The 14779-nt window shown below is 40.0% G+C and overlaps 1 protein-coding gene across 1 annotated transcript in view; it reads right to left on the bottom strand.

The window, feature by feature from the left end:
- CCDC169 (coiled-coil domain containing 169) overlaps positions 1-14180 on the bottom strand; it is a 32457-nt gene extending 18277 nt beyond the window's left edge. The window contains exons 1-4 of the mRNA XM_070943849.1: positions 14051-14180; positions 11740-11822; positions 4039-4149; positions 3899-3939 (exon numbers count right to left, since the gene is read on the bottom strand). Of these exons, the coding sequence (XP_070799950.1) occupies positions 3899-3939; positions 4039-4149; positions 11740-11822; positions 14051-14130 (315 nt within the window). The 5' untranslated portion in view covers positions 14131-14180. The remainder of the gene's footprint in view (positions 1-3898; positions 3940-4038; positions 4150-11739; positions 11823-14050) is intronic.
- Between the last annotated feature and the right edge of the window lie 599 nt (positions 14181-14779).

Below are 14779 nucleotides of genomic sequence, written 5' to 3'. Positions count from 1 at the left end.
ACTGTTTATTACTTTAGCCTTGGAGTTCTTGTCACTTATTCTTGAAGCAAAGTCTTATTTGGCATATTGAGGCATATATCTGCTCAGCGAGGCTTCAAATAGTTTCCCCCAGCACAAATATGACACAAGAGAAAGTGGACTTAGAAATCCTGTTTATTATATGATCTCAGAAATGGAATGCAGAATGAATAATTGTTTTTTTAAAAAACCCTATTGGCTAACGAGACAATGAAGGTATTCAGGAAAGGTAAATTGAAGTTTGCTATCTCATACTTAAGGTGAAAAATAAGGAAATAATGTTATTTTTCCTAATGATTCAATGAAAAATACAGAGCCTTTTTATTGTGTAGGGAATGCCAGTCTGCAGACTTAATCTAGCCAATAGTGGTATCCAATCAAGACTACCCTGTTTGCATATACCTTGTTCCTTCTAACAAAACTCTACACCCTATTTCAAAACCCTCCCCCACATATAATTTAAAGAATATTGCTGAAGAGAGTCTTTTAACAGATACGTCAGACAGCACACTGCCTACAAAGTGGCCAACACCTGTGCTGCTATTGTCCTGTCCCTTTAAGTCAGGGGTCTCCAAACTTGGCAACTTTTAAGAGTTCTGGACTTCAGAATTCCTCAGCCAGCAAAGCAAAGCTGGCTGAGGAATTCTGGGAGTTGAAGTCCACAAATCTTAAAGTTGCCAAGTTTGGAGACCCATGTTTTAAGTCCTCACCCTAGGCAGGCACAGCAATTGTTGGCTATAAAAGCTGAACAAAGAGGCAGCTGGGAGTGGTGGGGTTTGGAAAAGATGGAAGGAGGCATGTGTGTTTCTAAAGCAGATATAAAGAGATACTGTTCTCTAGCAGTAAGACTCATTAGATGTAGTAGCTGGAGGAACAGTAGAAGGTGCAACAGAAGAGGGAAAGAATGAAGTAGTGAGCAGTATTAGCCTTTGAGTGCATGTGTGTTGCCTAAGGACCTGTGTGATTGTTTTAGTTCTTTTCGGTTTTGAAGTCCACTTACTTGGGTATAAGTAAAAAAAAAACCACCTGTGGTCAGATACATGGAGATTACCCAGAGTTTGAAATCTAATTGTCAGTTTATAATCAGTCTAAAAACATTGAATGAATAGGGTATGGACGTAAGCTTAAATGAGTGGTATCAGCAAGGACTGGGCTATTATTATCTCAGTCATTCTCCTCCTTGAAATCCAGATTCTATACAAAGGATTTATGAGATCTAGCCTTATAGAAAGCAATAAATTACGGTAATATTTATATCATACACCCAACTTCTCCAGCAATTTTTGATAAGAATGTTTTGAAGATGGTGCTATTGAAATAGTGTCCATAAAAACAATGCAATACTTCGTTTATATACCAGTCTTTCTCTATTGTTTTACTATTAGCAACATGTTGTAAAAGATTAGTTTGCTCTGCTACAAATTTAATTCCTAAAGAACATTTTACACATTTCCCGCAATCTTTCTTAATTATAGCAACATTTATAGTGCAACAAAGCATGCTTCAAAGGATTGCAATATGACTGCTTGATAATTAGTCTCTATAAAATAAAACATATGGGGCATGAAATAACTTTCCCATTAGATCTAGTTCACAGCAAGAAAGGCCTTGAATTGCCCTTGATACTAGCACAAAGCGGTGCCACCATCCAACCTGAACAAGCAAATCAAATTCTGCATATCTATTATGCCTATCAGTTCTTTTCCATTGACTTGAACCATACTTCTAGATTCCTACTCGGTTACACTTTTAGAAGAAAACAAGCTGAAAGGATGTCCTTAGAAATAAAAGTTTACTTAAGAATCAACAGCCTAAGACACAGGGGAAAAAATATTCAAAAATATGCTGCTTTCTTAGAGTAAACAGAAATCATGACCTTTTGCAATCTGCTTCCTTATTTATCATCCAAGAATTTTCATTACCATTAAAGAATTGTATGCTTAACCCAATGGTGCCTTAAGTGCATTCATTTTTGTTTAAACAAAGAATATTGCCTTTTGCAGGTAAAATATCTGTGGGAATACCCAAGATAGTTTTTATGAAAGCAAGTTGTCACACTGTGAAAGCAAACTACTTGAAACTTAATCTGGCCATTTCCAAAATAACAAACAGATAGAAACTGTCTCTGTCCCATAAGAGTCACTTGTAGTTTTTTACAAAGAAGGGCAGGAAAAAAAAAACTTAAGAATTTCAGTATTGTTTGCAGTATAAGTAGAACTAATATTTGAATTACAACAATTGCTGCAATTCTTTTGCAATGGCTTCTCAATTTTTCTATAATCAGAAAGTCTTGTGTTCTTGAATGCATGTTTATCTGTTCCACTCCATATTGCTGGGAAGATATCCAGCATATTTGGACATTATGAGAAAACCGAAATGTGGGGGAACCAACTTCTGTAGAAAGTTTATTCTGATGCCATGATTCTACTATAAGTATGAATAATAGTAAGTAACAATTAAATAATTTCCTTCAGTTATAAAATTATTCACACAAGAAACCTGAAGAACTTTCAGAAAGTTTTAAAAGAAAAGTGTTGAGTTTTTAAAAAAATGTTTGTGTCCAGTACAAAACAAACACAACTCAGGAATATTTAAAGGAGTTCTGAGGGGTTGGAAGTGGTGTTCTGAAACCTTTAAAAGTCTCAGAAAAGCCTCAATCTATCTAGAAAAGACTTTCAGGTTCTCCAATTAAACAATGAGATATGGAAAAGTTTTTGATTGAAATTTCTACTTATGCATAAAATATTCTACATATGGAACAGACAGTATCCAGTAGTACATGTGCAGACTGAAACATACATGTTTGGTTTGGTTTAGATCTACACCTCCCTCAAATACAAATATATTGGATAGAAGTATTCTGAGATGAGAGACAGCATGGATGATGCTATGTCATAGTGATTAAACAGAGGTAAGCAGAAGACGTGCTTTGGGAAAATCAGTGGAGAGGTAGCTACAAAGAAGGAAGGGACTTGGAAGTGGGAAAAAGGTAGATGGATCAGTCAAGTGGACCATGCTTAAATTCAAATGTGGCAGTAAGTAGGTAAGCCACTGGAAGGATTGGTTGGAGGACTGGTGCATAGCCCCTACTCATCCATAAAACATCTCGTGAGTTCAGACAAAACCCAGAATAAGCAAAACATTCCATGTTTCAATATGACCAAACTTTGCCCCTTCTCAAATAGTTTGACCAGACTTTCAATTTGCTACATGTTTCTTTTGTGCATGGAACAAAATGTATTTTCTGGTTCATGTACTTCTCTATAACAACCCTACAAAAACTATTTATCTGCCTTCACTTTTAAAGTACAAACACACGAATGTATATTCTAAACCTTTCCTCTGCAAGCATTGTTACTGTCTTTTCTATAATTCTGTTTGTCTACTGAGCATATTGATCACAGTAATGACTATACCATAAAGAGCAATGAAACATTTTGAAAACACACAGTAAATATGGGTCCTTTGGGCCCTTGATGGAAGCTTATTGTGGTATCATAATTACTTCATTCACTTGGCTCCCTTCTGGAATTTTCTAAATCCTTGAAGACCTGTAATATTCCTGAGGTCTGGAGTTTGGATGAGCCTACCATTGTGATTTTTAATATGACTGTTGTATGCACTTGGCTGGATTGTCCTTAGATACCATTATCTATTTAGTTATTCTTTTTGCTTTCTTTTGTTGGTTTTTAATGTCATGATGTTCCAGTACAATAACAGCTGAAGAGATATAAATGAAATAGTAACAAGCTGGGAAAATATAATGCGCTTGATTTGACTGACTGACTAATACTAAAAATTAAGATGAGTCAGAAAACTGACAGCCTCAAATCATGATATGGTCTAAGAAATATTTATGCTTATCTGTATATTTACTTACCGGATGCATTTGTTCGAAGGAGCGAATAGAAGCCAGTTTGTCTAAAAAGAAGAAAAATAAATAAGCCGCTGATAAACAATATGCAAATATTGAAAATCTTTGTCAAAATTATCATGACAAAATAATAACAAGACCTATACCTGTTGGGTTGCCACCAAGATGCTCCATCTTTCCTCGGAGAAATTCAATCTGCCCTTCTAGTTTTTTGTTCAATTCTACTTGGGTTTCATATCTGGTTTTCCATTCACTGTCTTAAACAAAAACAAACTGTTATATTTACTGCTGATTATTTCAGCAGGTCACAATACTTCCAATATTATAACTATGAATTTTTGCATCTAAGAGAAGAAAAGATAAGTATCTATTTATATAGATAGATGGGGTATTTGCAGGATCACCTCCTATCAGCCTCCCACCGCCCAGTGCGCTCACATAGAGCTGCCCTCCTCCAGGTCCCCTCGGCCAGACAGTGTCGGCTGGCGGTCCCCAGGATGAGGGTGTTCTCTGTGGTCGCACTGACCCTTGGAATGGGTTGCCCACCGGGCTCCGGACGGCCCCCGACCTCCGCACCTTCTGCGCCGACCTAAAGACATGGCTCTTTCAGCAATTTCCCTGATCTGCCGTGGATTTTAACTTGGGGATTTGGGGATTTTAAATTGGTTTTTAATATTATTTAATTTTTATCTATTGTTGGGTTGTTTTATTGTTGTGAGCCGCCCCAAGTCCTACGGGAGAAGGGCGGCATATAAATCTGACAAACAAACAAACAAACAAACAAACAAACAAACAAACCAACCAACCAACCAACAAACAAAATATGTTAAAATCTGAACACACTAAAATATCTTTTAAAAATTTGCTAAAATTCTTTTCTGTAACTTAAAAAATAATGCTAACTAAATCTGTATCACGACAGGAGAGAATGAAAGACCTGAAGAAGGAACAGCCTCCTCCTTTTACTCGTAAATGGATAAACTTGACTCCCCTGATACTGAGAAGAACTTTCAAGCCCACTGATGAAACTCATATTTTAGCTGAACATCTCAGTTCTATCCTGGTAATGCAGGAAAGAAACAAACAAACACTGGTTTGTTTCTTTCAAGCTTAATAATTTGGTATGTTTAGCTTAGTATTATTAACCTATGTTATACTCTTATATAAGATAGCTTCACAAGTCCCCATTCCTATCACTTGTATTCTATTTATGGCAGTTGTCTTTATAAAGGCCATGAAAATCTTTTGCTTTGCTCTTTCCTTAACAAAGGTGTCAATATATCCATTTATATGCAGCCATGATCAAAGCCAGTTGTTCCCTTAAGAGGCTATCTGCCTCTCTTGGAGGCTCGAAGAACTGTAGAAGGACAAAGAACCATGGAAGGCAAATGCTGTGGATTATATCCAAAAACTGCTTGGGAGCAAGATATGCCAGTGAAAGAACACAGAAGGTTGATAAACTCAAATTCTGCAAATAGTAGAATAGAGATCAGGCTAATTGTCATGTTCATAGAATAAATAGCAGCACAATATCACATTACTCTTCTCCATCTGCCCATTTGATTCCCTTCATGATGAGACAGTGTTAGATGAATAGGAATGTCCAATAAGTAGAAGTGGGATATAAATCGGGAGCTGCAATCTGAGATCACATGATTGAGTCCCTGTACTGTAGTGGAAAATGTGGCCTAGAAACAGCTGTGAAGTTTCCAGAGCAGATGGTAGCCTCTTACATGGAATAAAATGAGTCATCTTTGTAAACAGATACACTATCACTAGAATGGTTGTAAAACCATAACACTTCTGGGAGAACAGTAATCAATTCCAGAGAAAACGTGTCCTATAATGCAGCAGGAAAAGGAAGCACTAGAGCAAACAAACCATCTTAGCTACGATAGCCTTGGCCCAATGTCTGGCAGACAAAATCTTTTGGATTAATTTGGAGTACCTGCTTCTTGGAGGTGGTGTTTTCTGCCTTGAATGAGGCGGTGGTATGCCCGCACCTCAAGATGTTTTCACTGAACCTGACTATCCTGGATAATTGTAATTATTATTTAATAATTAATAATTAATAATTATTAGTGGCCAAAGCCCACTGTAACAACATCGCCAAAAAGGCATTAAGAGTTGTAAGCCTAATCTTGCATAGCTTCTTCTCTGGTAATATTACACTACTAACCAGAGCATACAAAACATTTGCTAGACCAATTCTTGAATACAGCTCATCTGTCTGGAACCTGCACTACATATCGGGCATTAATACAATTGAGCGCATCCAGAAATATTTCACAAAAAGAGTCCTCCACTCCTCTGCTCGCAACAAAATACCTTATGCCACCAGACTTGAAATTCTGGGTTTAGAAAATTTAGAACTACACCACCTTCGGTATGACCTAAGCATAGCTCATAAAATCATCTGCTACAATGTCCTACCTGTCAATGACTACTTCAGCTTCAACCACAATACACGAGCACACAATAGATACAAACTTAAAGTGAACTGCTCCAGACTCGATTGCAGAAAATATGACTTCAGTAACAGAGTTGTTAATGCCTGGAATGCACTACCAGACTCTGTGGTCTCATCCCCAAACCCCCAAAACTTTAACCTAAGACTGTCTACTGTTGACCTCACCCCATTCCTAAGAGGTCTGTAAAGGGCATGCATAAGAGCACCAGCGTACCTACCGTCCCTGTCCTAATGTTCCCTTTAATTGTATTCATTTTATGTATTCAATTCATGCTTATATTTATATATATTACCTAATATGTACTTGACAAAATAAAATAAAATAAAAATTCAGACTCCAACTTTTACTTTCCGAGAAAAATTGTTGAGAAAATGATAAAGGCTGCAGCATCAGAGGATCCTAGAAGATACAGATTATTTAAATCCTTTTCTATCTGGTTTCAGATTGGGGCATAGTACTAAATTGGCACTGGCCATGTTTGTTAATGATTTCTGAAAATAGAGGATGGGGGGGGGTAGTGCAACTATCCTAGTTCTACTTGATCTCTTGATAGATTTCAATACTAATTAGCATAGTATTCTTCTGGAATGCCTGTGGGATTATGAATGAGGGTTAAGGTGTCCCAGTCTTCTCTTCTTTCCCTATGGTCAGATCCAGTTGATATTGGTAGGACAGGGACAGACTGATCAGAGGCCCTTCTTGTATGGAGCAGCTCAAACTCACTGATATCACTTCTGATAAACATCTGCCTGATGTTATTAGATGAGGTCATTCATTGGTTTAGGATCTGGTCTCATCAGTATGCTGATGATACCCAGTTATGTATCCCAATCCCAGGTAATGCTGTCAAGATCTTGCCCTGGTGGTTGGAGAAGTCAGAACTGGATTAGGCCCAATTCTGATAAGACTTTGGACCTTCCCTCTTCTCCCACTGGTCTGGAGTGATTCCATCCTAGGTTCTGAATGGGACTGTACTGCCTTCTTTGCGTGGTGATGATGATATCCATTCAGCTGTGTCTGAGTATTGGCAATTCTATGGGCCTGGTCTCCCCACATCTTCCAATCTCGCACTACTTCTTTGAGTTTTTCTATGCTCTGGCTGGTGTTAGCTTTGATATTCTTTGGGATTGGTGCATAATTGAGGGGTTTTTCTGAACTCACAGCTCCTTTTCAAGCAGGTGGCAGGTTCAAGTAAAGTAAAGATAGTAGGAAAATAGCCCAAGATTTGCTAAAGGTACTGTTTACAATGCTGAGAGGGAGAAAACAGTCCCAGTGAATATTGTGACTAGGTGTTTGTAGCCAATCTTTCTCCAAAGCTGTAGGAACATGTATAAATACATGCAATAATTTTTGTGGTGATTTATTCTTTGATTGGAGGGATCTACCATCAATTATCTTTGCTTGCATAGAAAGACAAATTGTTCTACAATAGCCTTATCAATGAAATTAATACTTGCCCCCTAAGCTCAAATGAACAAAGGGTTGCATTTCTGAGGTGTGGGGATGCAAAGACCATGGAGATAATAAAATGTACTCAGTGTCAGACATTGGAAGATTCCTTAAGTGTTGGGGGATGGGGGAGACAGAATGTTGTTTGAGGGGATTGTAAAGTTTCCCAAAATCAAGATATTAAAAGCAATTTGTAACTTTACTCATGAGATGACCCAACATTTCACAGGTGCAATGACACTTTTCATATTGTTCAGCTATTTGTGCCTCAACTCTGTCAGATTGACCATCTCTTACCACACAATGTTGGAATTGCTCTTCCAGAGTCTCTGGCATGCTTTCTTTCACTAATTCATCTCTTAGAGTAACCATCCTGAAACTGGTGGATTATGGAAAAATTATAATGGACATTACTGACATTCAACTGAAAATGTTATGTACTTCAGCATCCTTCTTGTCCTAATTTATAACTTTCCCAATCACAGTTGCTTTTCTAAAGGCAGCTTTCAACTTCTGCTTAAAATCTTGAGTGGTCTAGCATGATATTGTTGCTTTCAGTGAGTAGAACTACCCATGTGTCTGCTGCTCCTTTCAAAAGCCTGAGAAAGAATGCCACCTTTGTCTAATTTCTAGAGAACTTGCTGACCCCACTGCCACAAACAATTCACGCTTGTGTGAAAGTTAGGAATTGGACACAACTTTCCCCAAATTCTCCAGCAGGATTCCAGAATGGAATTTAATTGAAAATGCAGTAATCCATAAGTCTTCATGGCTGAGGTAAATCTTGGCCCAAATACTGTGCTTAACTGCATCACAGCATTTTGTAATATTTAGCTACTATATATGCTGCAACCACTACAATACTTGCTCTGCCAACAAAGGCTAAGTCCAGAATTCAGGATCCAATGCCTTTCTGGTGAAACAGTAAAGTGGCTTTCAAGATAGTGTTAAACCCTGCAAGGCTGAAAACTCAGGAAAAAAAACTATTTAATTTTTGGAAAAATATGTACTGCTAGTAGGATAATGAAACAGAATTTTGGAAGCCCATCAAAGCAATTCCTCTGCTCATCACACCAACACACCTAGAAGGTAGTGAGTTAGAGGAAGCTGAATCATGGTACCCAGATCATATGTAATTCTAAATGCAGAAATAGGAAGCTTTTGGGGAGTAGGACAGTGGTGGGTTTCAAATTTTTTTACTACCAGTTCTATGGGTGTGGCTTGGTGGGCATGGCGGGGAACGATACTGTAAAATCTCTGTTCTTCCCACTCCATACCTATTTCCTCCCGATCAGCTGGGACTTGGGATGCAGAGAATAAATGGGGGTGGGGCCAATCAGAATTTTTACTACCGGTTCTCCGAACTACTCAAAATTTCTGCAGAACTGGTCAGAACCTGCTGAAACCTACCTCTGGACTAGGAGTATTTTTGAAGATAGAGACCATGTGATTGCTACCATGGGAGAACTGCCTCTTCAAAAAGCCAATACCAATGGAATTTTTATGGGGTACAAAGGTATTGATATAAATAAATATGACGGATGAAGGCAAATATACATGTCCCAAGATAATGTTTCAGGATCCAACCTGGATCGGTCACCTGGACCAGAAATTTAGTCTTCTGAATTTTCAGACTCATGCTGGAGTTCATCCTCAGGGAACTTCTCTCTCACCAGAATGTGTGCTTTGGGCTATTCTATGCGTAGTATTTATGTGATGCCTGGTTGTGTGTGGCTTTTTAGTTGTTGATTGAGGTGTTGATGGCCAGTTATTGGCTGTTTCCTTGTGCTGCCAAATCCTTGGCTCCAAAGTACCTGATAAGCTGGTGGTAGATCAGCACTCCTGTTGACTGAGCCCGTTGCCCAGCCTTCAATCATTTTCCTGCCTATTTTTGTATCTGCTTGGCTAATAATTTCCGTACCTGAAAAATTGAATGTATGTGTCGAGTGTCAAAAGCCCCTTAACAACACATCATCTTGATGGATGGTATTGAAGACCATGAAGGGGATCCAGAGAATACTGAAGGATTCCAGCAACAAAACACGGTGGAGGGGGGTGTTGCGTTAGGACACCAAGTACACTAATAGTGGGTGATGGACGGAAGGCAAGAAGAGGGAGGTTGGAATGGGAACGTAAATCAGCTGCTGAAGAGATAATAGTGCGGAGGGGAATGACGTCCTATGTCTGCGACGAGTACGAACGGAACAAGTGGCAGCTTTGATTGTGATAGCTGTGAGAAATCATTGCCTGCTTAATGATAGTTAACTGTATCCACACCCTATAAAACAGTACAGGCGGAGAGCTAGGGCATCTCTGACTTTGTTTTGCTTAGCAGCTCAATCTCTACTGTATGCTGCTGTGTTGCCTCCATTAAACCGGGTTTTGGAACGAATCCTCCTTTTCGTGTGTGCATGTTCGTTTGCGCCCGGTGAAGCACTGGCGGCTCCAGAGGGGCTGAGAGTATGTCCTTGTTCATCGCAATGTCAAGCTACCAATGAGTTCGGGTGTAGGACAGACGAGGGAGCAAGCTAACTACCAGATTGCAAGAACACAAGTGAGTAGTCAGATGAAGAAACCTTAATAACTGACCAGAAGACCAATCACTCTGCCCAAACTAACATATAGGTTGTTATAGGAGTAGAATACCATTTTGAGAATCTGAATGAAAAGTGGAGGTAAAGAGCAACTAAATAGTTCAATAAATAAATCACTTTTTATTATCACTTTTTATTATTCAAATTGATTAGGAAAGATGAATTCGGTTTTCTGATTTGTTCCAGGATCCAGGATATCAAAGTCAGTCTTTTGACCAATAGACAAAGTTTCCCCAAAGAGACTAGTTTTTATGTTATCATGGTTAGGAGAGAGAAAAATGAACAAGAAAGAATCTTCCTTTCATTAATACACCAGCCTTCAGAAGTGTGAGCTAATAATAGCAATAGCACTTAGATTTATATACCACTTCACAGTGTTTTACAGCCCTATGTAAGTGGTTTACAGAGTCAGCATATTGCCCCCAACAATCTGGTCCTCATTTTACCAACCTCAGAAGGGTGGAAGACTGAGTCAACCTTGAGCCTGGTGAGATTCGAACTGCCAAATTGCTGACAGCTGGCAGTCAGCAGAAGTAGCCTGCAGTACTGCATTCTAACCACTGTGCCACCATGGCTCATGATAATGCTATTGAAGCTGTGTGGTTTATTTACAGAAGTTCTGTCATATAAAAAAAGATCATATTTCTGTGCTCTAGACCATACATGCATTTGTGTTGGAAGCACTGAGGCGCTTCCGGATTAAAAATTAGCTGGTGCCATCACTAATGTCAAGGAAGTACCTTGTTGGGGGCTTTTTTCACGTCCTGTTAATGTGCCCAACAGAGTGGTGCCTATCTATCTACTCGCGATTACTCACTTTCAAACTGCTAGATCAGCAGGAGCTGGAGCAAATAATGGGAGCCCGCCTCATCACACAGCAGCACTCAGGTCTCGAACGCGGGCTTACTGATTGTCAAGCCAGTATCCTAATCACGTGAGCCACCGTGCACCTTGCTCTAGAGCAGGGGTCGGCAACCTTAAACACTCAAAGAGCCACGAAGGTCCTAACCAGAAGCCCCCTGTTCAATTCTGGAGCCGACCAGAAGTCTGGTTCCCCTATCACAGTGTCTCCTTCTAGCACAGTGTCCTTTTTCCTCTACCTGTCCTAACCAAAAGCCCTATCAATTGTGGAGCCAACCCACGACAGGGAGCCACAGCAGAGGGATGGAAGAGCCACATGCGGCTCTAGAGCTGCAGGTTGTCGACCCCTGCTCTAGAGCATGAAGAAATGTAACAGTTGACAGTTACATAAACATATATCAAATCTTTTATTTTTAATTCACAGGTGGCTTGAAAACTCTTATTTTAGCTCAGGTCAAATGTAATCTCTTACCTTCATCATCAGGTCTGTTAAGTCTTTTCTCTAGTTCTGCTACTGTATTGTTCATTTCAAATATGGAGAGTTCTAACATTTCTCTACATTAAAGAAAAAGCATGCATGGCAATTACAAATCCCAATGGTCAATGAAAATAATATAAATGTTCGTAATATAAATTATTTACATCATATCTGCAGGATTCTATAATACTTATAAAAGCACCATCAGGTACTCTCTCAAGACTAATTAAAGTCTATAAAATTGTGAGCAGATGTCATGACAAACATATTTCCCCCCCCAGCATTTGTTGGATACAGAGATTCAGTATTAAGCTAATTAAATAGACGGATGATCTGAGTTGGTGCTACTATGCAAAATGACATTTAAACTCTGCAGATGACCAAATAAAGGGTTCCAGAGCTTTTATCCCCAGAATTGTGTCCTAATATATTACTCATGTTCTATTATGGTCTTTAAAATACATTTGACAATGAAGTGAGAAATAACAATATCTCCATGCCTAGCCAGGACTATTAAGAGCATTTTTAAAAGGCCTTTCAATACTTCTCTTTAATGTTCTGAATCTGATGATTCAGAACAGTATCCAAAGCAGAAAAGCAGAGAATTTATACATCACTATTCTTGTCTGCTAAGTAGAAGGCTCAAGAAAAAAAAAGTCACAGGAAATTACCTGTCACAACAATGATAAAGGGACTTAAAGGGATGAATCAGCCTCTCGCTCAAGGCTGCAGTGAAGACTTCTAAAATACTGGTATATTCAAATCCGTCCTTGATCTGATCTAATTGTATTCCTTCCCATGGCTTGCAACAGTTGTGAAAACAAGAACTGGCTCTGTCATTGCAAATATTTCTCCACATGCACTTTCCCTTTGCCAAGATGTTGCCAGCATAGTATAAAGATATCTTAAAGCTTTCTTTGCTCCGGTCTGAATTGTGTGCATCCTATTAGCATCTGACTAGATAGTATGGGGGAAAAAATTGGTCTAGATCAGAGGCCCCCAACCTTTTCGACACCAGGGATCAGTTCTGTGGAGAGAGGTTTTTCTGTGGATTGGAGGGGTCGTGGTTTCACATGCTGCCTGCATCCCACAGATGGGGCTTCACTTGTTTGCGTGGCCCAGTTTCTGTCATGCTGCGGCCCGGTACCGGTCCATGGACTGGGGGTTGGGGACCCCTGGTCTAGATGAGGCAATATCTAATCAAACATAGATCTCATGATATGTCCCAGGTAGCTGACTAGTTCCTTAGCAGCTAAGGAGAGGGAAAAATTAATATGTCCATACATCACTTACAACTAAAATCTACAGTGAGCCACAGGTGGTGAATAAGTGAAGTACAGCTTTTTATATTTTTAAAAAATCCAATAAAACATTAAAACACATTATAGCTGTAACACTGAGATTTATTGGAAGAGAAGAGAGCCTCAGCCTTTTTTCTCAGTACAACTTAAAGCAACTGTCCCAGATTCCTGTTTGCCAGTTGCCATTAACTAGCAGCAACCTGCTCTCCACTGCTGAATTGTAGGCTGATCAGCAGGGCATGAGAAAAAGAGGGAAGGTGGCATGCCTCTCTCTCCAACCACAGCTGAAGGCCCTAGCTGGGCTCCTGCTATTATTTTAGCATACACAGGTCTAGTTTTCAAAATTAGATGAAAAGATTGTAATCAGACAGCGACTTATCCATGGCATTTTTCCCCCTCTTCCCAAGACTTTTATGAAATAGCCTCATATACAGATTGCAGGATAGTTAAGAGCCATACAACAACTATCCATCTTCCATTTTATTATGTTCCATAAATTTAATATACATGTGTATCTTAAGTCCAGTCGTTAAGATACACCATGGCTGTAAATATATTCAGGTAATGCAGGTACATAACATTCAGAAAGTCCCAAATTCAAACCATTTTTGTTTTTTGCTATAAATTCAAGAAGAGTTCTTAGTCCTACTACAGGGCTCTGTTAATCGAAATAAAGCAACGAAGCTTTTATAAAGTGTCCTAACTTTTAACTTTTGACTGCAACCTATTTAGTGTCAGCAACTTTTTAAAAAACGTTATTCTGCACGTATAGCTGCAGCTCTAGGAGAGAACTCTTCCAGAATGGGTAAGTGCATAGGGCGTGGCAATGAAAACAAACAAAAAAAATCTCTTCCCATTCGAATAATGCAGTTTTCTCTGGCATCCTTTTGGGTTGGCATCAGCCCCCATTCCCCCCACTCCACCCCACCCCACCACCCCCTTTCCGGGTGTTTATGCGTCATCCGCATTCAGACATCTGCGGCGCTGCTGGCGAGAGGACTCACTTCATGTGCTTCTCTTGAGTCAGCTCTAGCTCTACGCCTGCGAAGTCTAGCTCTTGGCTGGGAGCGCCTCCTTCCCCCATGGCTTCCGACACACGCAGAGAGAGCGCTGCCCCCGCGCGTCCTCATTGCCTTGGAGAGCACGCAGGAGAGGCGCGGGGAAAGGCGGGGAAGAGCGACAAGCGCCGGTCACGTGGCAGGGATTTTCGAACACTCCCGTCTCCCGCGACGACACAATGCTGAGCTCCCGCCCTGGCGCCGAGGAAAGGGATGATATGGGGGAGGGGGGATCTCTCGTTTCTTGGGAAGGGCGAAGGGCGCGCGACCGGGTTTTGCGGCCCTGCGGGGGCGGAGGCGCTTCTAGAGCAGGGGTCTCCATCATTGGCAACTTTAAGCCTTTGCTGGCTGGGGAATTCTGGGAGTTGAAGTCCACAAGACTTAAAGCTGCCAACTTAGAAGACCTCTGCCTTAACCATTACACAAAACCAGGTTCTTATCAGTCCTGCCATGATTTAAACGTACAACCTTTTTGGGCACAGGGTCTTGTGTTTCAGCCTGGCCTCCTGCTCTTCAGCGGGAGTTTTCCATACTGTGATGGGGGAAAAAGGCACAAGGCACAAAACTTAATTTCAGTTGCAGTCACAGAAGCAACAGATCAGCAGGTAAGGGAGATTCATACACAACCATCTCCTAGCCCAGGGGTCTCCAAACTTGGCAATTTTTAAGACTTGA

The sequence above is a fragment of the Pituophis catenifer genome, unplaced genomic scaffold (genome assembly GCF_029215685.1).
Source record: "Pituophis catenifer annectens isolate HBS135680 unplaced genomic scaffold, rPitCat1.0.hap2 SCAF_4, whole genome shotgun sequence".
Taxonomy (NCBI): Eukaryota; Metazoa; Chordata; class Lepidosauria; order Squamata; family Colubridae; genus Pituophis; species Pituophis catenifer.
Note: the sequence above shows the minus strand (reverse complement) of the source record. Positions and strands in the feature narration are given on the sequence as shown.